Source organism: Tamandua tetradactyla, chromosome 12 (assembly GCF_023851605.1).
Source record: "Tamandua tetradactyla isolate mTamTet1 chromosome 12, mTamTet1.pri, whole genome shotgun sequence".
Classification (NCBI taxonomy): Eukaryota; Metazoa; Chordata; class Mammalia; order Pilosa; family Myrmecophagidae; genus Tamandua; species Tamandua tetradactyla.
The window spans coordinates 8,223,208-8,249,843 of NC_135338.1; the positions used below are offsets into that span (position 1 = coordinate 8,223,208).

The window sequence follows — 26,636 nt, forward strand, 5'->3', positions numbered from 1 at the left end:
GAATACTGGCTAATGTTTATTGCAAGTTTACTATATACCAGGTATTTTTCTAAAAGCTATAAATGGAATCCATTCATTCCTCATGAGGTGATCACAGATGAGGAGATTGAGGCACAGAATGGTTAAGTGATCTGTCCAAGTAACACAGCTTGGAAGTGGCTAGTAATAAAAAAAAAAAGAAACAAACACAGCATGCATTTTCATTTCTTTAATCATTTTCTCATGACAACCAACTTCCACAAAGATTCATACTCTCCACAGAGTCTCTCTAAATTAAATAATAATAAAGCAAAAAATGAAAGCTGGAAGATGGCGGCTTAGTAAGACGCGCGGATCTTAGTTTCTTCTCCAGGACACCTACTAGGGGAGTAGAAACGATACAGAAAGCGCCCAAAGCCACAACAGAGATAAAAAAGACAGCGTACCCCATCCTGGAACGGCTGGCTGGCTGAGAGAAGCAGCTCGGGTGAGATCGCCGAGGCGCGCGGGCCTTACCGGGCGGGGTGACAAGCGGCCGGAGTTACTCCCTTCCCCCTTCCCGGGCCGGCTGGGAGAATTGGAGAGGTGGTCCCCTGAAACCAAGGCGACTGGCACCCACACCACGCGCAGCTCCCGGACCAACTGAGAGAATTGGATCGGAAACCCCCAGGCCGCGGAGAATGGTGACCCCGTGACTCCCGGGGAACGTGCACTCTCTCGGGCGGGCCGCTGCCGCTGGCGCCCTCCCGCCACGCTTGTTGCCCAGGGCCGACTAGGAAATTCGGATGGGCTCTTTCCCTGGCTGCGGCGACCAGCAACCCTCCCTGCGTTCGGACACCCTCCCTGCGTTCGGACCCCGGGCCAGCTCAAGCCGCTTCGGCTAGCAAACCCCCAGGACGGCGAGAGTTTTCCAAAGTTTAAGGTCCCACAGCACCTTTTACTGGTGGGACCCGCAGACAAACGTGTGCCACGAGCGCCACCTACTGGGCAGGATAAGAAAAACAGAACCCAGAGATTTCACAGAAAAATATTACAACCTTGCTGGGTCCAACACCAAGAGAAATCTGAATAAATGCCCAGACGCCAGCAGCAGAAGATAACTGTCCACGCTCAAAAGATTGAGAATATGGCTCAGTCAAAGGAACAAACCAATAGCTCAAATGAGACACAAGAGCTGAGACAACTAATGCTGAATATACGAACAGAAATGGAAAACCTCTTCAAAAATGAAATCGATAAATTGAGGGAGGACATGAAGAGGACATGGGCTGAACATAAAGAAGAAATAGAAAAACTGAAAAAACAAATCGCAGAACTTATGGAAATGAAGGATAAAGTAGCAAATATAGAAAAAATAATGGATAGCTACAATGATAGATTTAAAGAGACAGAAGATAGAATTAGTGATTTGGAGGATGGAACATCTGAATTCCAAAAAGAAACAGAAACTATAGGGAAAAGAATGGAAAAATTTGAACAGGGTATCAGGGAACTCAAGGACAATATGAACCGCACAAATATACGTGTTGTGGGTGTCCCAGAAGGAGAAGAGAAGGGAAAAGGAGGAGAAAAACTAATGGAAGAAATTATCACTGAAAATTTCCCAACTCTTATGAAAGACCTAAAATTACAGATCCAAGAAGTGCAGCGCACCCCAAAGAGATTAGACCCAAATAGGCGTTCTCCAAGACACTTACTAGTTAGAATGTCAGAGGTCAAAGAGAAAGAGAAGATCTTGAAAGCAGCAAGAGAAAAACAATCCATTACATACAAGGGAAACCCAATAAGACTTTGTGTAGATTTCTCAGCAGAAACCATGGAAGCTAGAAGACAGTGGGATGATATATTTAAAATACTAAAAGAGAAAAACTGCCAACCAAGACTCCTATATCCAGCAAAATTATCCTTCAAAAATGAGGGAGAAATTAAAACATTCTCAGACAAAAAGTCACTGAAAGAATTTGTGACCAAGAGACCAGCTCTGCAAGAAATACTAAAGGGAGCACTAGAGTCAGATACAAAAAGACAGAAGAGAGAGATATGGAAAAGAGTGTAGAAAGAAGGAAAATCAGATATGATATATATAATACAAAAGGCAAAATGGTAGAGGAAAATATTATCCAAACAGTAATAACACTAAATGTCAATGGACTGAATTCCCCAATCAAAAGACATAGATTGGCAGAATGGATTAAAAAACAGGATCCTTCGATATGCTGTCTACAGGAAACACATCTTAGACCCAAAGATAAACATAGGTTGAAAGTGAAAGGTTGGGAAAAGATATTTCATGCAAATAACAACCAGAAAAGAGCAGGAGTGGCTATACTAATATCCAACAAATTAGACTTCAAATGTAAAACAGTTAAAAGAGACAAAGAAGGACACTATATACTAATAAAAGGAACAATTAAACAAGAAGACATAACAATCATAAATATTTACGCACCGAATCAGAATGCCCCAAAATACGTGAGGAATATACTGCAAACACTGAAAAGGGAAATAGACTCATATACCATAATAGTTGGAGACTTCAACTCACCACTCTCATCAAGGGACAGAACATCTAGACAGAGGATCAACAAAGAAATAGAGAATCTGAATATTACTATAAATGAACTAGACTTAATAGACATTTATAGGACATTACATCCCACAACAGCAGGATACACCTTTTTCTCAAGTGCTCATGGATCATTCTCAAAGATAGACCATATGCTGGGTCACAAAGCAAGTCTCAACAAATTTAAAAAGATTGAAATCTTACACAACACTTTCTCGGACCATAAAGGAATGATGTTGGAAATCAATAATAGGCAGAGTGCCAGAAAATTCACAAATACGTGGAGGCTCAACAACACACTCCTAAACAACGACTGGGTCAAAGAAGAAATTGCAAGAGAAATTAGCAAATACCTCGAGGCGAATGAAAATGAAAACACAACATATCAAAACTTATGGGACGCAGCAAAGGCAGTGCTAAGAGGGAAATTTATTGCTCTAAATGCCTATATCAGAAAAGAAGAAAAGGCAAAAATTCAGGAATTAACTATCCATTTGGAAGAACTGGAGAAAGAACAGCAAGCTAACCCCAAAGCAAGCAAAAGGAAAGAAATAACAAAGATTAGAGCACAAATAAATGAAATTGAAAACATGAAAACAATAGAGAAAATCAATAAGGCCAGAAGTTGGTTCTATGAGAAAATCAATAAGATTGATGGACCCTTAGCAAGATTGACAAAAAGAAGAAGAGAGAGGATGCAAATAAATAAGATCAGAAATGGAAGAGGAGACATAACTACTGACCTCACAGAAATAAAGGAGGTAATAACAGGATACTATGAACAACTTTACGCTAAGAAATACAACAATTTAGAGGAAATGGACGGGTTCCTGGAAAGACATGAACAACCAACTTTGACTCAAGAAGACATAGATGACCTCAACAAACCAATCACAAGTAAAGAAATTGAATTAGTCATTCAAAAGCTTCCTAAAAAGAAAAGTCCAGGACCAGATGGCTTCACATGTGAATTCTACCAAACGTTCCAGAAAGAATTAGTACCAATTCTCTTCAAACTCTTCAAAAAAATCGAAGTGGAGGGAAAACTACCTAATTCATTCTATGAAGCCAACATCACCCTCATACCAAAACCAGGCAAAGATATTACAAAAAAAGAAAACTACAGACCAATCTCTCTAATGAATACAGATGCAAAAATCCTCAATAAAATTCTAGCAAATCGTATCCAACAACACATTAAAAGAATTATACATCATGACCAAGTAGGATTCATCCCAGGTATGCAAGGATGGTTCAACATAAGAAAATCAATTAATGTAATACACCATATCAACAAATCAAAGCAGAAAAATCACATGATCATCTCAATTGATGCAGAGAAGGCATTCGACAAGATTCAACATCCTTTCCTGTTGAAAACACTTCAAAAGATAGGAATACAAGGGAACTTCCTTAAAATGATAGAGGGAATATATGAAAAACCCACAGCTAATATCATCCTCAATGGGGAAAAATTGAAAACTTTCCCCCTAAGATCAGGAACAAGACAAGGATGTCCACTATCACCACTATTATTCAACATTGTGTTGGAGGTTCTAGCCAGAGCAATTAGACAAGAAAAAGAAATACAAGGCATCAAAATTGGAAAGGAAGAAGTAAAACTATCACTGTTTGCAGACGATATGATACTATACGTCGAAAACCCGGAAAAATCCACAACAAAACTACTAGAGCTAATAAATGAGTACAGCAAAGTAGCAGGTTACAAGATCAACATTCAAAAATCTGTAGCATTTCTATACAATAGTAATGAACAAGCTGAGGGGGAAATCAAGAAACGAATCCCATTTACAATTGCAACTAAAAGAATAAAATACCTAGGAATAAATTTAACTAAAGAGACAAAAAACCTATATAAAGAAAACTACAAAAAACTGCTAAAAGAAATCACAGAAGACCTAAATAGATGGAAGGGCATACCGTGTTCATGGATTGGAAGACTAAATATAGTTAAGATGTCAATCCTACCTAAATTGATTTACAGATTCAATGCAATACCAATCAAAATCCCAACAACTTATTTTTCAGAAATAGAAAAACCAATAAGCAAATTTATCTGGAAGGGCAGGGTGCCCCGAATTGCTAAAAACATCTTGAGGAAAAAAAACGAAGTTGGAGGTCTCGCGCTGCCTGACTTTAAGGCATATTATGAAGCCACAGTGGTCAAAACAGCATGGTATTGGCATAAAGATAGATATATCGACCAATGGAATCGAATAGAGTGCTCAGATATAGACCCTCTCATCTATGGACATTTGATCTTTGATAAGGCAGTCAAGCCAACTCACCTGGGACAGAACAGTCTCTTCAATAAATGGTGCCTAGAGAACTGGATATCCATATGCAAAAGAATGAAAGAAGACCCATCTCTCACACCCTATACAAAAGTTAACTCAAAATGGATCAAAGATCTAAACATTAGGTCTAAGACCATAAAACAGTTAGAGGAAAATGTTGGGAGATATCTTATGGATCTTACAACTGGAGGCGGTTTTATGGACCTTAAACCTAAAGCAAGAGCACTGAAGAAGGAAATAAATAAATGGGAACTCCTCAAAATTAAACACTTTTGTGCATCAAAGAACTTCATCAAGAAAGTAGAAAGACAGCCTTCACAATGGGAGACAATATTTGGAAATGATATATCAGATAAAGGTCTAGTATCCAGAATTTATAAAGAGATTGTTCAACTCAACAACAAAAAGACAGCCAACCCAATTACAAAATGGGAAAAAGACTTGAACAGACACCTCTCAGAAGAGGAAATACGGATGGCCAAGAGGCACATGAAGAGATGCTCAATGTCCCTGGCCATTAGAGAAATGCAAATCAAAACCACAATGAGATATCATCTCACACCCACCAGAATGGCCATTATCAACAAAACAGAAAATGACAAGTGCTGGAGAGGATGCGGAGAAAGAGGCACACTTATCCACTGTTGGTGGGAATGTCAAAGGGTGCAACCACTGTGGAAGGCAGTTTGGCAGTTCCTCAAAAAGCTGAATATAGAATTGCCATACGACCCAGCAATACCATTGCTAGGTATCTACTCAAAGGACTTAAGGGCAAAGACACAAACGGACATTTGCACACCAATGTTTATAGCAGCATTATTTACAATTGCAAAGAGATGGAAACAGCCAAAATCTCCATCAACAGAAGAGTGGCTAAACAAACTGTGGTATATACATACAATGGAATATTATGCAGCTTTAAGACAAGATAAACTTATGAACCATGTAATAACATGGATGAACCTAGAGAATATTATGCTGAGTGAATCCAGCCAAAAACTAAAGGACAAATACTGTATGGTCCCACTGATGTGAACGGACATTCGAGAATAAACTTGAAATATGTCATTGGTAACAGAGTTCAGCAGGAGTTAGAAACAGGGTAAGACAATGGGTAATTGAAGCTGAAGGGATACAGACTGTGCAACAGGACTAGATACAAAAACTCAAAAATGGACAGCACAATAATACCTAATTGTAAAGTAATCATGTTAAAACACTGAATGAAGCTGCATCTGAGCTATAGGTTTTTGTTTTGTTTTGTTTTGATTTTACTATTATTACTTTTATTTTTTTCTCTATATTAACATTCTATATCTTTTTCGGTTATGTTGCTAGTTCTTCTAAACCAATGCAAATGTACTAAGAAATGATGATCATGCATCTATGTGATGATGTTAAGAATTAATGATTGCATGTGTAGAATGGTATGATCTCTAAATTTTGGGTTAATTTCTTTTTTTCCGTTAATTAAAAAAAAAAAAAAAGAGTAAACACACCTTTGCCAAAAATGCAAGGGAACCAATTACAGATCCCTTGCATTGTGCTTCTCAAACTTTAAGGTAACTTTATATTGCCTATGGATCTTTTAAAGTCAGATTCATGTCCTATGCTCTTTAGAACTGAGTTTGTGATATATGACTCTTCTCTAAAGTATTGAGTAATTCAGTAATCACTCATTATTGTAGGGTCTTATTTTATCATTGATCACATCATTTCTACTGAGTCAAATCACCTAAGCCTACCTAGTTTATGGCTACCTGTAATACCGGGGTAACATCCATTACTTGTGAAGAGCTGAAATCCTGCACTGGCCATTTTCCAAGGCTTTGAAAGTGTGATGAGATTCTACAGTGGAGGCTGGGGTCTCCCCACTTGGATAACTGGTATATATTATAGGGCTCCAGCTGCCTGCCCCTTCATAATATGAATGTGGTAGCTATTCACTACTTGCTGAACTCCTAACCACTCTGTTGCTTCAACCACATGCTCTCAATCCTAATTCTCCCTGTTTTATCCTCCCTGCCCTTCTAAAACCCCATTGTGTGACCTGTCTGACTGCTCACTGGGCTCCAGAATTCTGACTTCACTTTGGCAGAAAGTTTTTGGGAATATTTGTCAATCAGTCACCTGTGTCTACTTCAGCCTCAGCGTCATTTACCTAATTTATCTGGGGCTTTTCCAGTGCTATACAGTCTCCTCAATCTACTAGAAAAGGTTTCCATTCTATTCTGTTAAACACAGACATACACACACACACACACACACACACAGAGATTGAGCAACTAGAGTATGTCAGCTACTATATACTTTATTGTGAAAAAAAGTAATTGATGCAACTTTCTGCCTGCCTTTAGATCACCTACTTGTGATCTCATCTTTTTCCTTATAATGACAATATTTTGTATGACTGCATGTGAATTCAGCACATTAGGTTGGTACAAATAAGATTTTCAAAAGGAATAAAAATAGCTTGTCAATAATAAGAGTGAGATATAGTCAAAAGAGGAAAAAAAATCAGTTAGAAAGTTATAGAATTGTGATAAGAAAACAGATTCTTATATATCTAAAACACTGTCAATTTATATACATCATTTTTCTCTCATTTTTACCACTCTGCAAAGTGTGGAGAATAATGAAATATTCTAAGTAATTTGAAAAAATCAGAAGCAAAATGTTAAAAAAGAAAAATACACGTTATTTTCTGATTTTCTTTTTCAGAGAAAGAAAGCAAAGCTACACTGATAGTCACAAAAGTTCCCTCAATTATTTCCCTAGCTTCATTCTTCCCCCAGAGATAATCACTGTATTTTGATGGGGAGTATCCATGTTAGGTAGATTTGATGCTTTGATTATTTATGTGGAAAGAAACAATGTGTGCTTATAATTTACATAAATAGTGTACGTATATTGCTCTTTTTAATTTGTTATAACTTCATAATTTACATTTTTGAGACTTGTGTATAATGTAGATAGCTCCTTTTTAATTATTGTATGCTATTTCATTTGTATATGTTTATATTTTCATCTAATTGCATGTTGATGGATATTAAAATTGTTTCCATTTTTCTTTTGCTCTCACAAACCATGGAAAAAAAAAAAAAAAATGAAAGCTGAATCTTTCCCACTGGGTGATATCCATAAAGTCCACTGTTTTCAGTATAATTTCCAGTTCATCTGCTATTTTGCAGTACATTCCTCTGCTCTCAGAAATACTTAAAGTAATTATATCCCAAAATAAATCTGACTTGATATTATCTGAGTACTTCAATCTTTATAATTAAATAGTCTCTAGTTACCAAAGGTAATTTTGTTTGCAGATACTATTAATATATAATTATTTCTTCCAAGTCACTCTGCCACAAAGAAAATTGTGTATATAATTCAAAGGGAATAAGTCAGGGGAAAAATTAAACTAAGATATCTTTGTACAGGAACTATATTGGCTATCAAGATTTTCCAAAGATTGTATTATGCACTTAGCAAATGGACTCTGCAAAATTGAAAACTAAATTTCTTTGACCTTCTCTAAGGGGATTATGAAAAACAGGTAATCTATGGTTGTGAACAATTAGAACTTGAAAATGAGTTCTAAACATAAAGAATAAAATAAAAATCACCCATAATCCCACCAAATATTTTAACATATTTCCTTCCCTTCCTGTCTTTTTCTGTTTTTTTTTTTGTTGTTGTTTCATTTTTTGTTTTTTTTAGTAAATAGTCTATTTTTTGAAAGCTCAAGATTTATACAAAGATATTCTGCAGGTAATTCAAGAAATTTGCCCCTTACCCCAGAGAGAGAAAAATCCTCCTATTTTCTTTCTGCTTTCCTACAGTGTACCTATCCCCTTCAAAGACAATGTTATCGACAGAGAAATAGAATGATTGAATCTTTAAGTTCTTTGCTTCATTTTTTCATATTTCAAAGATGCATTTTTTTAATTAAAATTAAAGATGACAAAGCCCTCGGTAATTAGCATGCATCTTCTTATTTCCAAGGGTGACTTAGCTACTTTTGATTAGTGGATCTCACAAATGGTAATTCCAGGTATGCACAATGAAATGATCAAGTCTGAGATTTCTGCTCTGCATCTCTGGTAATGACCTTCCTGGTGTTAGAGATTTGTTTAATGATTAATAGTGGTTTCCATTTCCTACCGCTGAGTCTTTTGGAAAGTAGCATAACCAAGTCAATGTATAACTGGATTCTTCTGGTTTAACTGGTGTGGAATGGCCAAGTAGGAGTTGAAGGAATGTATCCATGGAAACCAGCCTCCCAGGAAGTAGCCAGTGGGGTTACTGCCTGGTGAATAGTGGTAGAAAGATATGAAGAAATGACTGTTTCGTAAATCTAGGAAAAACTGAAAGGAAAGCTTCTGAAAACGAGCTCCATTGAAAGCCAGTAAACACTTCCTCTTGAGTTCTCCTTTGAATGTGAAATGGGCTTGAACCACTCTAAGGCTCACCCTAGGGTGACAAAAGTCGCACCTTTAGAAAACAAGGAGGGAGAGGCTTCTCCAGCCAGCCCTGTGGACTTTGCATCCCGTCAGAATCTGGAAGAAAAGAGTTTATTTTCCTTGGCAAGGCTTCAGGACCAGAATAAAGCTCTGGCAGGGCAGCTGCCTCCTCTACGAGAGACGTGGTATGGAAGATATTCTGCAGGTGAGTGTCAACTGCAGCACGCATTAGGGTCAAGAACTATGGGTAGATTCACTTGACTTGTCTATTTCCACAGTCTCAGAAAGTTTCTAAATTATTGAAATGTAGGGGAACATCTTTTCATGGGGACCAAATGTTTACCAGTTGCAAGTATTGTTCTGGGTACATTAGAATGGGTATGTAAACTATGTGTAAAGAGCTTTTTTCATCATCGCACATGAGAAGAAAAGACTCATCTTTTCCACTTAGTTTATAGTTCCACTGTTTAGAGAGGACTTTGCCAGGACATTAAAATTACATTGATATTGATGTGTAAAAGATGGCAATCATATGTTTCAGCTAGATTCTAAATTTAGATCATTGTCTCAGGTACAGTTTAACCCATCAGGCTTTTTCATTTTGAAGGCAACACGGTAGGAGTGAATCTATTCTAATGCAAATTGGGAAACCATCCCAAACAGAATTGATTTATTGCAGTACAGATGAGTGGAGGATCAGCCTTTCCCCAACCCAAATCTTTCATGCGATGAAAGAGCACTGTGAAGTTTTTCCCACTGTGATTGGAAGCTTTGAGACTGAAGTGACATAAATTACTCCTGGATATTTTATAAAGCACGTAAGGCATGTTTTATGGCAACCAACATGATAATTAAGCAGACACTCCAACCAAATTCATTTTCTCTTTTCTTCACATTCTGAACCAATAACAGAAATAAGTTCCCCTCATCGGAGGACTTGGCCAAAGAGCCTTGTATTCTCTTTTAGCACCTAGCAGAGCTTACCTAGAATGATTTTCATGGATGCTTTCTGTAGAACTGATAATTACCCAGAGTTTTAAGATTTTGGTACCTGAATGGTAAAAAATGGTCCTAGTACTTGAGCGTCCCAACTAGAAAATGTGTTTCTTTTTGAAATGGCAAAACTGTATTCAGAAACAAATATGAAGGGGATGGCCAGAGTTCTGATCACTATTTCCAAGGGGCTCACGTTCTAAGCCCAGTTCCATCCACCAAATACCAAATCACATGGCCTTGGGAAAGTTATTTAATTTTTTTCACTTAAAAATCAGGGATAACAATAACAGCCTGACACAGCCCTTGGCATCTTAGAAAAACTAAATTAAATAATGGAGCGCTATCGTTCAAACCACAGTATAAAAATAAGTAGTCAGCCTTCTTAAAAATATTTGACCAAAAGATTTATATTTTGAAATCCAGTAAGTGCTTTGTTTTTCTCCATACTGAGGGCTGCAGCTATTGAAAGAAAATAAGAACATTGTTCTTATTCTACTAAAATTTAGAGAGAAGGAAGAGTCTTTAAAGTGGTCACCAATGTCTTGAGGATAGAGACACACAATTACCAAGGATTCTCCATTTAAAATGCAAAGCGGAACTGAAAGATGTTCTGTACAGCAACCTAGAATTCACAGTCCCTCCTGATTGTTAAAAAGAAAGGGCAAGACCTTCATTCATGTGGCATTGGTCACATTAGCAGTCCCAAGGGCCTAGGAGAATCAAGATAAAAAATAAAATTCGCAGTGGATCTGTTGACCTCAGTGTTTCCTAACAGAGGCTTAATCTGTAGCCCTGGCTTTTACCCCAGGTAAGAACATTGATATTTTGTATTACAATAGCAACTTGTGGGAATTTCTTTCCCTAGTTGGGGACTCTGTTTCATCTGAAACATGCAAAGCTAAGCATTGCACACACTCCTATTACACAGTCACGCTCCATTTCATTATCATCTAATTATCTGTATCTATCTATCTATTCATCCATCCATCTATCTTACTTATCATATATTTTTGCACTGGAAAAGAGAATTTTATTTTCATATATTAAAACTATTTTTTTCTGATTTCCTATACTTTACGGGAGATTTCATGGAAATATTATTGATTAATGAAAATCAATGTTTGTATTTTCCAGGCCAAATTCTATGTTTGAAAAGCATTTGTAGTCAATACATTGTTAATTTTGCAGCTTTCCCTCTAAATAGCAACCCAGGGAGAAAATGAGAGAGACAGAGATTAAATCTTGTGTCCTGGCTAATAGTTCATTGCTTGCATTCATATTGGGTCCCTGCTTTGTATTTCATCTCCACATTCAGACTATAGGTTAGGCATATATAACTGAAAAGACCCGTAATTGTATTAACACTCAAATAAGTAATGATCAGCCTAATTTAATAGTAAATTGTTTGTTCTTATTTCTCTCCCAATCCTTCAAGTGCCGAGGGCCATGTATTTTGACCTTCTCCGGGAACAGGGAGAAACAAGTATTATTAAAAGGCATCCACCCAGAAGACTTCAAGTAAGATGAATTTAAAAGGCTTCATAAAGAATTTCTTGGATTTAATGGTAACATCTCTTTTTAATTATAATCATAAGAGAGACAGATTAATAATGACCAAGCTGTTAATGAGGATGTTGTTAAGGAGACTGCTATCAATGGCAAAGACGATATTTCTTTAGGATTTTACTTGTGTAACTATTTCACTTTGAAGACCCATCACCAAAAAAGTCAAGTATAGTAGCAAAGAGGTAGACTTGGTGTGAATCCAGGGTCCTGAATCTAGCACTAATTAGTGGGATAACTATGGAAAAGTTACTTAGTAACAATAACAACGGCAATAATAGTAACTACTATTTGATGACCACCTAGTGCAATTTAAATGCTGTACTAGGCAATACACACTCTCCTCATGCCTCCTATGAGCAAGAAAGTATTATCCTCATTTTGTGCATGTGATTCAGAGAGTTAAGTAACTTGCCCAATATCAACACAGTCTTCAATGCTCTCCTAATTGTCAGCATTGTTGATCTTGATAACCTTTCTGTCCCGAACCTTTTTTGGGGGGGGGTGGGGGGCGTGCATGGTCCGGGAATCGAACCCGGGTCTCCCGCATGGAACGCAAGCATTCTACCACTGAACCACCCATGCACCCTCTCCTTACCCTTATCACTCCAAATGTTAACTGGTGGGTGAAATTGGGGGCATTGGATTTCAAGGCAGCATTTAGCAGAAATTGCAAAGCATGTAGCTACAAGACCTTCCCGCCATTCTTGCTGACGTCTGCAGTCCTCACATCTAAAGTTTCATATTGACTGACCTTCTCATTCTACCGGGACTGGCTTTCTTGCTTTTGGGGTGGAATGTGAATCCGATTGGGGTGTGGGGGAAGATATTCCAGAGTTTCAATATGAATAGCACAACAAAAGGCATGTATGCTGTATTTACATATGGAATGTTTACTAGCCACTACATGCCATCGTATATTTAACAGGAGATTGTGTCATCATAATCTCACCACTAGCTTTAGCAGCACTTGTCTGTTGCACTTAAATGCCCAATAATAATTTTGGAAGCTAACAAGTCTTTTTGCACCAGTATTTGATGCAGAAATGGAAACAGATACTGAGCTAGCATTAATGAATAGGAATGAATAGGTTTTCTCCTGGGGAAGAAAAGGGTGGGGGGTTGCCTTGTGACTGTCTGGAAAGCAGCATTAGTATGCATTCAGGGCATGGCAGTAAAAAAGTTGTACACTGTTCCCTAATGCTCCTGCATCGTCAACAGTAAATCTCTCTCCCCACCAGGTGGCCCAAGGAGAAAGCCTAGAGCATGAGGCAGCGCCAAGCACAGCTCATGTCTATCGTGTCTATGCATTGGTCCTGCATTTTCTCTATTTCTTTTCCTGTGCAGAAAGCTCAAGTGTTTCAAGTTCCACATAAAAACTGGACACCTGGCCATCTTTGATTTCCTTGTATAGTGTGTAGCTAAGGGAGGAAGAGAGTTGATTATTATTTGAGCATTGCAACCCCATCCTCCACTTTCACTTTTTCCTAGGTTTTCCTGTGTTTTTTTTCCCTCACTATCCTATTAGCTTATTGATGCTTTTATAAATATATGATATAAAATATATATAAAATATGATATCAATGATATATAAAAGATATATGGTATAAAATATATATAAAAGTTCTGTTTTTTGGTTGCCTCAGTGAGAAAGTAAGATCTGAATTCCCTAGCTTGCTATTACTAAAAGCATAAGTCACTTCCTGCATTCCAATAAAAAACTATAACAATCTCATAGATAACTTTTTAGAATTATTAAAAAACTAGTAGGTTACACTTTTATAGAATTTAAACATGTCAGAACTGTTCCAAGTGAGATATATACAAACATATAGACATTCCATTCATTCCTCACAGCTCTAAGAAGTAGATGTTATTATTAGCCCATTTTACATGTAAGGAAACTGAGGTGCAGAGAGGTTTAATAACTTGCCCAAGGTCACAAAGCAATACATGTTAAATCCAGGTTTCAAATCCAAGCAGTCTGGTTTAAAACCATGTTTTAACTACTATACTACCAACTTCAGAGAATGAAGAAGGCTGCAAAATTGTGAAAAATTATCCTACTTCATAATGATGACAGTTTGTGGTTACAATATATTTGCATTAATTGATTAATATATGTCTCTCCCACCATTTAACTTGACACCTGGCACCTGGTAAGTGCTCCACAACATGCCCACTGAATTCCCTTATCTTTCTTTCTGTGAGTTTTCCTCGTGGCCCCATGCTCCTTTTGATCTTCCTTTGCTTAAAGCTTTTGTGATATCTAAAGTTCCCTTGGATTCCATGGGCAAAGTAGTCAATTTCACCCAAATGTCCCTTCGTCCAAAATCTATCATTTACTGAATATGTGACATGTGCTATGGACTGTGTATCATCGTGTCACCTGAGACCAATAAATCCGCAAATAATAACTTCTGCAAAATTCACTATTGTGCTTTTAAAAAGAAAATAGAATATATTTAAAGGAAAATTTTGTTCAGATTACTATTTGAGCATCAGGAATTCGAAAAACTTATTTTGGCATCTGCCTTAGAGGTGGTTGGGAATTCTAGTTTCTAGTTCATTTATTCTAAATTTTAGTCAATATCTTTATCTTACCATGGGAAATAGCATAGTTGAGACCATATGAACAGTCTTTGGAGTTAGACAAACATGACTAAAATCCTCATCAGCAACAAAGCTGAGGATCAACCGTCACAGAAGGCCTGAGCTAAGAGGACTTGTGGACACTTTTCTTCTCCTTGGTAAAAATAAAGTACCCTAGATAAAAGGCTATTTTCAGTGATCTCAGGATTCACGAGTCTGTCTTGTCAATCTCCTTAAATGTGAAAAGTGTGATCGTGCATGTATGTAAACAGAAAGTAAGTTTATTAACATCAGCTAAGTCCTCAGTGAAGACTAGCCAGTTCTGAACACCATTCAGAAAAACAGGGGATAACCAACAGTATTCACTCTATGGAAGCAGAGGTATGATGGCTTATCAAAGCATGATGCTAATACAATTGTTTATGCTGAGAAGCAGGTAATGCTTATCTTTAGGATCCATCTATGTCTTCTTTCTGGGATTCCTTTCTGCTCTTGGCACCAGATGCTCCATGATATCCTGTATTTCAGGGAGGCAGCTCATGCTTCTCAACCCCAGTATGAACCATCTCAGCTCTTTCGGTTTTAGATTATTATTTTCCTTATCACTTCTAATACTGTTTTGCATTGAATTATGAATTTGTGATATTGTGTCATTGGACATCACAGCAATCCAGAGGAATGTGCAGGACAGATAGTATTCTCAACTGACATCCAAGGAAATTTAGGCACAGAGACATTATGTGGTTTACCCAAGGTCACACAGCAAGGGGCAGACAGAACTAAAGTCTTCATTCTCAGGCCAGAGGATATTTTATGAATTAAAAATAACTTTTATTTCTGAAAACAGTAGGAACCTACTGTCTCCAGGAAATTAAAATAATAAAAGTAGAAAATTAGCCACTAGAATATTTCCAATAGGAAACAGTTATATCTGGTTTTCATCTTTGAGACAAAATATTTTTGAAGTATTAGAATCCCATGGCTTTTTGTTGCTCATCTTTTGTGAAATTAGAAGCTCTCCACATTTTTTTGAATCTGCAGAAGCTTCTTATAGATTTGTTTTCATTTTCCTGTGATATTACAACTTTTAAAGAACTTTGAATGCATTCACTTTAATGAATATTTAACAGGTTCCCTCAAGAAAGCTATAAATTCTAAGAATTCTAACCCTAGAAGGGCAAAGAGATCTAAGTGGGACCTTAAAACCAAGCATCAGCTAAAATGAGTGTTTGGGGCTCTTTTATGAGCAGAATCTATCCCTGACATTTGAAAGAGGGCATTGCAGCCAAACCCCACCTGCTACACAGTTCATCCAGATGCCTGAACCAGTTTCAGGGGTGCATTGAGTTTATCTTTGGGAAAGCATTCCATTTCTGCTAGTTTTTATTTACCTGTCTTCTCCAAAAGCTTGCAATCATTATTTGAAGTGATTATATCTTTTGGCCCCCCAAAAGCATCCTTTCCCAAAATAATAGAAACCATAAAATATTATTTAGTTAAAGAAAAATGCAATAGAAATATGCAAAATGATATCTAATTTTTTAAAAATCTGAACATATCTCTTGTCAAATTGGGCAATTTTAAAACATGTTTTATTCCTAATCAAATGCTTCCTTTTGAAGGAATATTTTAATATATGTTCCTGTGAAGTCTCTAAGCTGAGTAACTCAAATAGAAGATATTACTACAACCAGTGAAAAGTATTTCTATAGTATTCTATCATTTACAAAGTACTTTTTTAGCATTTAGTCTTTGATTCTCTCAATAACTAATCATGCTCAAAAAGAGAATCTAGTATTTCAGAGTGAAAGATTGCATCCCTCACCCTGATCAATCACCTTAAAAATGAAGAATCATGACAATGAATTATTTGAATGCAAAGACTATTTCTTATTCAGTCATATCTTCAGCCACTAAAATGTAATATGTACCACATAATACATGAATTAGTGCATGTATGAATGAATGACAATGAGACCTATCATTCCTGCTGGAAAAAAATATTCACTCAATTTGGGCAGTGAATAAAGTATTTGCTGAGTCCCCTTGGGGAATTGGGGAGAAAGGAGGAACTATTCAACATCCCCATTTGAGAATTTCTGATATTCTTGCAAGCACTGGGAACAACCAAATCAAAAGGTTGAGCCCTTGATCTTGGGATTCGCCCCTATGAAACTTATTCCTGCAAAGGGTAGGCTGAGCCTACTTAGAATTATGCCTAAGAGTCACCCCCCAGAGAACCTCTTTTGCTGCTCAGATGTGGCCTCTCTAAGCCAACTTGGCAGGTGAATTCACTGCCCTCCCCGCTACGCATGGGACATGACTCCCGGGGGTGTAAATCTCCCTGGCAACGTGAGACAGAACTCCCGGGATGAGCCGGGATGAGCCGGGATGAGCCGGGATCTAGCACCATGGGATTGAGAAAACCTTCTTGAACAAAAGGGGGAAGAGAGAAGTGAGAAAAATAAAGTTTCAATGGCTAAAAGACTTCACACAGAGTTGAGAGGTTATCATGGAGGTTTTCCTTATGCATTATATAGATGCCCTTTTTTAGTTTATGTGTATTGGAGTAGCTGGAGTGAAGTACCTGAAACTGTACCGGAGCTGTGTGCCCACAGTCTTGATTCTTGAAGACGATTGTCTAAAGATATAACTTTTACAATGTGACTGTGTGATTGTGAGAGCCTTGTGTCTGGTGCTCCTTTTATCCAGGGTATGGACAGATGAATAAAAAATATGGATAAAAATAAATGAATAATAGGGGTAAGGAGTAAAATAAATTGGGTAGATGGAAATACTAGTGGTCAATGAGAGGGAGGGGTAAGGAGTATGGTATATATGAGTCTTTTCTTTTTTCTTTTTATTTCTTTTTCTGGAGTGATGCAAATGTTCTAAAGATGACCATGATGATGAACACACAATGATGTGATGATATTGTGAGCCATTGATTGTACACCATGCATGGACTGTATGTGTGAGAAGATGAATGTATTTTTTTTTTAGATATTCACTCAAAGTACACTCCCTGCTACTGTAGACCGGTAGCATCACTGCACTAGGAGTCCAACTGACCAGCTGAAGCAACCAATGGGATATATGACAAGGATATAAAAGTGTTGTTTCGAACCCAAGATCCTGGAACCTGAAATGCAGAACTCTCAGCGCGTACCCCTAAGCTCTTCTCTGCATTTCCTTTACTCTCTCCCCCTGCAAATCAGCTTTCTCTGTTCCTCAGAACCACAAGATGAAACAGACCACCCTGAGTTTCCATCTTATAGTGCCAGTCAAAAGGATAGATGGACCTAATTCCTAATTCTTAGGAGAAAATATCTTATTGGCTCATCTTTGTTCATGATTCCAGCTTTGGTCCAATGAGCTATGGCCAGAAGATACGCTCCTGCAGTAGAAATGTGGGCATAAGATCCACCCCGTGTGGAGTCTGGAGTCAGCTCCTAGAGAAGAGGGAAATCACGGGGAACTTGGCAGATGCCCTCAAAGATATTAACTATAATTATCTTCACAAATGAGGCTCAGCACATTTTCTACCACAAATGGGTTTTCGAAAGAATAATAAATGCTGGGTTCCCATGACATGCTAATTAATAGCCTAATCTCTGCCAAAGAAAATTCTAAAAGTATTTTTAATTATTAAACCAAATCTAATTGCATCCTAAATAATTTGAGCGGCATGTTTGGCAAGCTCCACTTCCTGTTCATCTACTCCTCAAGTAAAGAGCAGAGCATGAACTAAGATTCTCCAGCTCGGAGCTGCTGAGATCTGAGAGTCTCTGCCAGGGAACTCTGAATCAGTGTGCCCACCCCATGGTGAAGAGTCGTATCTCCTCTGGCTCAATTCAACGTCTCATCTGAGCATCTCAGGTCCAGCCCCAGGTAGAGAGTCCTCAACCCCCATTCCCATATAGTGTGTTCTCAGGATATCTCCTTGGGTAACTTCCTCATCTTCAATGATTTGCTCAAATCTCACTTTCCTTATGAAGTCTACCCTAACCAACCTATTGACAACTGCAATCTTCACCGTAGCACTCGATTTCTATAACGCTTTGCTGTCCTTTCTTTTCACTGAAGCCCTTATTTCCATGTAACATACCAAGCAATTTATTTGTCTATTATGTTTGTTGTGTATTTTCTGCTTGCCTTTCCTCCCCACCACACTAGAATATAATCTCCACAGAGGCAGGGATTTTTGCCTTTTGTCTTTACTGATGTATCAAAGTATTCAGAACAGTGCCAGGGATATCATAGGTGATCAACAAATTTGAATGAATGAATGAATTGGAGAGGAGAGAAAGATGAGAATAAAGACTACTGGTGTAAGATAAAGGAGGGTGGTTTTGACTTGGATGGTTTCATTACGTTGTGTTTGGTACTAGACAGTTTGTCACAAACATTCCCTTTCCTTGTCTTTTCTAATTCTTTGCTCATTTTCTACTGTCTTTCTCTTGATGATTTCTAAGCATTCTTTATGTATATTAGAGCTAGTCCTTTATTAGTTATGTGTTGCAAATATCTTCTGATTTGCCTTTTCCATTTTTGTATGTGTCTGCACAAAAATTTACACTTGTAATGTTGTCAGATTTAGCACTCTTCATGTTATGTTTTGTATTTCTAATCTCCTGTCTAAAAAATGCTTATCTTCCCCAAGGTCATAAAGTTATTCTTTATTTCTTTCTAAAATGCATTAAATGTAACTTTTCACATTTACGTCTTAATCCATATGAAATTCATGTGTGTGTAGCAGTAAAGTTGGAATCCAATTTTACCTTTTTTTCCATTTGAATAATCTATTGTCCCAGCACCATTTATTTTTATTTACTTTTTAACATTTTTTATTGTGAATATTCCCAGGTGGGAAATTTAGTGATTCCATATTTTTTCTCCAGTCCCTCAAGGGATTTTGCCAATACTTTTTAATTTTCTGCCCAACATACTCTGGAATGTATCCAGGTATTACACCAAACTATACAGAATTGCAAGACTCCTTCCCAATTGTAGGCTCCATGTGTTTAGGTTGTTTAACTGAACTGGCCAGACAAGCGAAGTTAGATTGTGTGCTACAGAAAATTTAGGTTTAGACAGCACTATTTATTGAATCGTATATTATCTGACTATTGATATGAAATGTCACCTCTGCCATATAGCAATCTTCCATAGCTTAATGAGTCTGTTTCTGGGCTCTCTCTTCTGTTACGTATGCTTATTTGTATATTCCAGCAAGAATTTCCACACTGTCTTAATTTTGTACCTTGAACTAAATGTTGATATCTAATATGGCAAGTTCCCCACCTTGTTCTTCTTGAGAATGGCCTTTGCTATTGATGACCATTTGTGCTGGTTTGAAACTTATGTACCCCAGAAAAACCTTGTTTTTCTAATCCTGATTCAGTTTTGTAGGCCAGGCCCTTTTGATTAGGTTGTTTCCATGGAACTGTAACACACCCAATTGTGGGTGTGACCTTTTGATGAGATAGGGATGTGTCCATTCAAGGTGGGTCTTAATTAGTTTTCCGGAGTCCTTAAAAGAGTTCACAGAGGAAGAGACCATTTCGAACCAACAGAGATGCAGACATTTGGAAGTGCAGAAGGCATTAGAGACACCAGAAGCTGAGAAAGTCTACAAAAGCTAGACAAGAACCAGAGACCAACAGACATCACCATGTGCCTTTCCATGAGATGCGAAGCTAAGACATGAAACCCAGAATTTTTCCCTGGAGCAGCTAAGTAACCACTGGAATCAGAAGCTAAAGGCAACAGATCTGGGAACAAGGACCAGCAGATGCCAACCCTGTGCCTTGTCATGTGACAGACATCAGCCTTTCTTCTGAGTCAGGAGTTAGGGTCTCTTCCTATGGAAACCTTAGTCTGGACATTTTTAAGGCCTTAGAACTGTAAACTTGTAACTTAATAAAAATTCCGTTTATAAAAGCCTAAAGTATATTGCATTCATGCAGCTTGAGCAAACTAAAACACCAGGTAAAATTTGGATCTTCTTGTCAAATTCCATGAAAAACCTGATCAGTATTCCAGTTGAAATTGCATTACATTTGCAGGTTAATTTGGAGGAAACTGACCATGTTTACAATATTGAAGCTTCCAAAGCAAAAACAGGGCATATAGCTCTCTATTTACTCAGATTTTCTTTTAGGTTTTTCAGTAATGTCTCGTAATTTCTCCATGGGAGTCTTGTGCAATCACTGCTGGGTTTAGTTCTCTGTACTTATGTCAGTCAGGGTTCAACCAGAGAAACAGCACAGACAAGAGATATCTATTAAGGGATTTATTACAAGGAAAGGGAGCTGAAAGGAATTATGGAGGCTGCCTAGGCAAGTCCAAAATCCTTAGGGCGGGCCATCAGAAAGGGCAGACTGAAACCATTAGGCACAGAAGCTGCTGTTCACAGGCAGAATTTCTTCTTCAAGGGAGCCTCAGTTCTGATCTTAAGACCTTTCAACTGATTGAATCAGGCCCACCCAGATTATCTAGGATAATTTTCCTTACTTCAAGTAAACTGATTATAGACGTTAATCACATCAACAAAATACCTTCACAGTGACACCTATCATCACTGTTTGATTGAATAACTGGAGAGCATAGCCTGGCCAAGTTGACACATAAAACTGACCATCAAAGTACATTACAGGACTTTTCTCCTCCCTATTATGAATGGGATCATTTTTTCCCATTTAATTTCTAAATGATTATTACAGGTGAATAAGCAGGCTATTGAAATTTGTATATTATGCCACAACTTTATTGAAATATTTTGGTAATTCTAATTTTCGATAGATTCTTCTGGATTTTTCTATGCAGACAATTACATCTCTTTATAGATAAGAACTTTTTTTCTCTTTCTCCCCATTCTTGCACCTTGTCCTCGTTTTTATTGACTTTTATATTCGCTAGAATGTCCCTTGCAATGTTGCATATAAGCAGTGCTAACGGGCATCCTTGTCTTATCCATGACATTAATGAGCCTAAAACTAAGTGCAACGTTTGCAAGAAGTTTTTGATAGATGCCAGTATCTGCCAGGATCCCAAAAGGAAACGGATGGTATGCTCAGACTTGGATAATTCAAGGAAGTTTTCTCTACAAAGTAACTGTTTACAAAGGTTTGGATTTGGGGGAACCAGAAGGATATTGCAATAACCTTGCTAGTGGCAGCCTCTAGGCCAAAGGGACTAGGAGAGGGGAAGATTTCTGGAACCGAGAAAGAGAGATTAAGGGAGAAGAAACTACACTGAGAAGCAGGGGCCTTCTGTGGAGGAACAGAGCCAACCCAGTATGACCTTGCAGGGAGGGAGCCAGAGGAATAAATACCCTGCCCTCACTCTCTCTCCTCCCTCATCCCCTGCCAGGGTTCCTCAGAGGCTGAAGCCAACACGAAGCCAAAAGGCAGCAGAGACTGCTGACTTAGTCCTTCCAAGATAGAGAACAGGCTAGGGAAATGTGGTGAGTGCATCCGCAGGAACAAAGGGAAGATATTGGCATGATGCCCTTTCTTAAATTTAGACATTCCCTTTTTTGCGAGTGTGCTGAGTGGTTGTGTTTTTTTCAAGTCAGTACTGTTAAGTTTTATTATTTTTTCCCTTCATATATTAAAATGATCCTACGGATTCTCTTTTTAATCTGTTGATATATGTTATTATGCTTATAAATTTTATGATACTGACCCTGGCATAAATCCTACTTGAGCATGAGATACATATAAATACACTGCTAAAATTGACTTGCTCAGGCTTTTTGCATGTATTTCCATAAGTGAAGTTGATATGTCTTTTTCTTATACTTTCTTTTTCCAGTTTTATACTGATCTTTTAAAATGGGTTGACCTTTCCTTCTTTTCTGCTCTTCTCTAAACCATTGGATGTCACACAGGTGTAATCTGTTCCTCAGAAGTAAAATGGCCCTGTGAAGACATCTTTGGTCACATGAACTTTCAGGGGGACTGAGAAATCTTCCGACCTACTCAATTTTTTTTATTCTTGTTTGATTCAGGTATCATATTTCTTCTTAATAAATTTTGCTAATTCATATTTTTCTTAAAAAATTACCCATTTACCTAGGCTTTTGAATTTATTGGCATAAAGTCTTAGTGTCTTCATATTCAACTTTTTGATAAAGCTTGTAAAATAGATCTTCCAGCTTACATTTTTTTTTCCACATGGGCAGGCACCGGGAATCGAACCCAGGTCTCCAGCATGGCAGGCAAGAGCTCTGCCACTGAGCCGCCATGGCCCAGCCCCAGCTTACATCTTGATGCAGCTCTTTTGTAAGTGGTGGAGTGGGGGAGAGCAACTCACCCCAATTTCAACCTGTGAGCCTGGCTCTGGTTTCCCATCCTAAACAGAGCACTTTTAGGGTCCCTCTGAACCCACAGAAATAACTCACAGCCACCAGCAGGCCTAAATGTCTTGTGGCTCAGCCTCCCTCAAACCTAGCATTTCTGTTCTGTGTTCTGGTCCAGGGAAATGTTTATCTTGTATTAAAGTTTGACTACTTTTTTTTTTTCTAGAGGACTCTTTACAATGGGTTTATGCCCACAGGAAAGTGGATAAAGACTAAGGACCTGTCTAAACTGGGGCACATAATTCCATCTACCACAAGGGGTTGCAAGCTTCAGTCTGACCTTTTGTGAAGTGTGACTATGGGGAGGGGATTCTCCTTCTCACACCTACACTTAGTGCCCCTCTTTCTAGCAGACGTGTTTAGATGCCTGCTGTGTGCCAGGCCATCTGCCAAGCAGGTTAGATGCATTTGTTATGGACTCCTCACAACTATTATTATGCTACTATTATTAAAAACATTTTACAGATGAAGAAAGGTTCAGAGAGGTTAAGTAACATGGTAATATGTGAACAGTGGAGGCAGGATTTGGACTCAGGTCTGCTGATTCCTACACTATTGGCTCCAGATTAGCTTGCAAAAACCCAACCTGTCTGATGGCCAAGTAACCAAAATATCAGTTTCTTTTGATGTCTAGTTGACCAGTTTTCATTTTGTTATGAAACGATTGTTCAATTTGCTTCTTTCTGGCATTTTGCTGTTATAGATGGTTATTGAGATGGCTGAAGAAGAAGTCTTATATATAAGAACATATAATAAATATATTTTTTCAAATATTTGGGGGGGGCAAGTTTCTCCTATGCCTTCAGCGGCTGCGTCACCCCCTCTGAGTTGACCACATCTTTTTTATTTTACGTTTTATTTCTCAATGCTAGATTTTTGGAACAAGGAATATGGGAACTCACTGCACTATCTTGACCAGAAATCCCTCCTTGGCCTTATGATTTCTTCACCTTTGGCTGGATAACTTTACCCTCTTTTCTGAGCATTAAGGAACACACTTCTTACATGATAATGCAAAACAAACTTTACAGGCTCTTTGAATTGCTCCTGCCCACCTTTCTCTCCCTCCTACTCCTCAGAAGCAACCACCTCGACTTACTGTTTATCACTAAGTTCAGTGACTTCTGGTTTATGTTTAATTTAATCTCAATACCTGAATCTCCTACCAGACACTTCAACTGATTAGGCTGAACGTTTGTTTCAAATACCAAATAACCCAATACTCCTTAGCCAAATAATGCATTTATTTTATATCATGAAATTAAAAAAAAAAAGTTGTTCTGCCAGTTTTCCAGAAATTCCTTCCACTGCATTCTCTCTGAAGACGATGAAATGAGGCATCTTACCTGTCGGGCAGGTGGAAAGTACATTAGTGTGAATCCAGAATTTCAAGACAATTTCATTTGACTGGTTTGTTCAGAAGAAGCCAATTTTCCCAACAATGTTTTCTGGTGCTTCCCAGGCCAAGTACAAGTAATTTAAAAGAGGAATTCTATTTACAGTGTTGGCTGCTGCCATCTAGTGCCCTTTGAAGAGGAATAATATAATTCTTCAGGTTCTTTTCAAAAGCCAGGAAGAAAGTAATTGCCTGGAAAGGGTCCTTGAAGCTACCTACCACTTAACCCTCATCAGAACTGTGGGTTTAAGGAGAATGAGACTGAAAATAGAAGAAATGGTTCCATGCATAATTATACATATTCATATTATCAAAGCAAAAACCGCATCTCAAGAATTTATGAATAGATGATAGCTGAAAAATCTTGGCTTCTTCAGGTTGAATTTTCAATAATGTTTCAAAAATAAATTCTCAGGCAGTGCAATGGTGGCTCAGTAGCAGAGTTCTCACCTGCCATGTCGGAGACCTGGGTTCGATTCCTGGTGCCTGCCCATGCCAAATAAATAAATAAATAAATAAATTCTCTGTGATCCACTGGGATGCAGTTCCTTTTTTGTCTTGTGGCAGTGGAATTCCCCACCCAGGAAGTCATCAGAATTCCCTGGAGAGTTTGAAATAAATCTATTCTCATGAATTACCTCAGAGCTATTAAATCTCAATCTCCAATGAATAGCCTAGAAATTATTTTTCTTTTTTAATTCCAGGAGATTTTGATGATAAGCCAGGTTTGAATACAAATAGTGGAGAAAAGGGATTTAGAACTGGACAGACCTGGATGTGCCACATTCTAGCTGTGCAACTTTCAACAAAATCATTAACCTCTCTGAAAAGGGGAATTGCCATAGTTGTCTACAAGAGGATTGAATGAGTGACATATTTGTAACCCTGGGCATGCTGAACAGGATTGGCTACAAAGGCACGTGGGCCTCACTGCTAGAAAGAAATGACTCCCGAACGCCCCCCTCGTATAGCCCATGCTTTAACTTAGGGCTCACCGTCTGTGTATACTTCCAGGGATTTTTAAAAGATTTTTATTCTGTTACCCTATATACAAACTAACACTTCCCCCTTTTAACCACATTCAGACACATATCTCGGTGCTGTTAATCATGTTCACAGTATTGGACTCCAACCTCCACCACCCATTACCAAAACATTTCCATCGCTGCAGATAGGACCCCGGTACATTTGAAGTCTTAACCTCCCATTCCCTATCTCCACCCTGGCCCCTGAGAACCTACATTCTAGAGTCTGACTCTGAGTTTGCTTATTCTAATTATTTCAAATCAGTGAGCTCAAATAAGATTTTTGTGACTGGCTTTTATCATCCAACACGATGTCTCAGGATTCTGGCTTGATCAGCTGCTGCCTCCTGTGCCAGCAGGAACTCTTTGCTCTGTATCTTCAGAGTAGAGAGCCAGAGAAACCAACAAAGCTGTCTCTCTAGTGTAGCTCACTGCTCACACTTTAGCTCTGTTATTATGTTAAAAGACCCATTCCCTCACCAGGGGTTAGAATGGGACAGAGAACTACTTCCTCTAACAAATGCAAATTGCCAGATACATTTCTAATATAAAGATTAGTTCTCCTCTTGTGTCTTTCCCTTGTCTTCATAGCCTTTGCCCCGCTCTTCTTCCTTACCAGGTCAGCTTTGGGTTGCTCCAGCAGAAAGGACTTCCATTTGCTCTACCCAGAACAGCTCACGGAGAGACCAGGAAATGGTTCTATCGGGAGGCACAAGTGATGCCCCTTATACCAGAACTGGACACTCAGGAACCATTTTCTGCGGTCCCACTCCTTGAAAATACAACAAATTAGACCAAAATGAAAAATAATTTGAAAGTAAATCAGCACTTGGTTTTAGTACTGACTAAGGAGAGGGTGGTTCTCATACTGGTACTGCATGGTCATCCTCCTGGTTTTTCTCTCACTTCTTGAGGCATTGCTGTTCAGTCTCCTTGGTCGGTCATGCCCCTCTGCCCGACCTCTGAGAGCTAGGGGGCTCCAAATCTGCAGTCCTTTGCTCTGCTCTTCTCACTCTGGACTCTTCTCCCTGCACAATCGTGGCTATGACACAACCTTGCCCGTGGCCATGGTTTCGGTTATGCTCTGAAGGGATGATTCCCAAACATACACCTCCAGCACAGACCTCTCGTATCAGATAACCTTCTCAATATCTACCTAGTATGTCTCAAATTCAATGTGCACACAGATGAATGTGCTTCTTCCTTGTATAGCCTCATCCCCAAACCTGGTTCTCTTCTGGGACCCTCCATCTCAGCAGCAGATAATACCATCCAACCTTTGTATCTGGGTATCATGGGGACACTTCACTCTCTTTCATTCCCTGTAATAAATTTTGTTTTGTCCGTTTATAAACATCTGTAGAGTCCATCAATTCCCC

The 26,636-nt window shown here is 38.3% G+C and overlaps 1 protein-coding gene across 1 annotated transcript in view; it reads left to right on the forward strand.

Moving 5' to 3' along the window:
* The first annotated feature begins 9,081 nt into the window (after positions 1 to 9,081).
* The window catches only part of CCDC198 (coiled-coil domain containing 198), a 31,136-nt gene continuing 13,581 nt past the window's right edge, over positions 9,082 to 26,636 (forward strand). The window contains exons 1-2 of the mRNA XM_077122541.1: positions 9,082 to 9,525; positions 11,752 to 11,834. Of these exons, the coding sequence (XP_076978656.1) occupies positions 9,303 to 9,525; positions 11,752 to 11,834 (306 nt within the window). The 5' untranslated portion in view covers positions 9,082 to 9,302. The remainder of the gene's footprint in view (positions 9,526 to 11,751; positions 11,835 to 26,636) is intronic.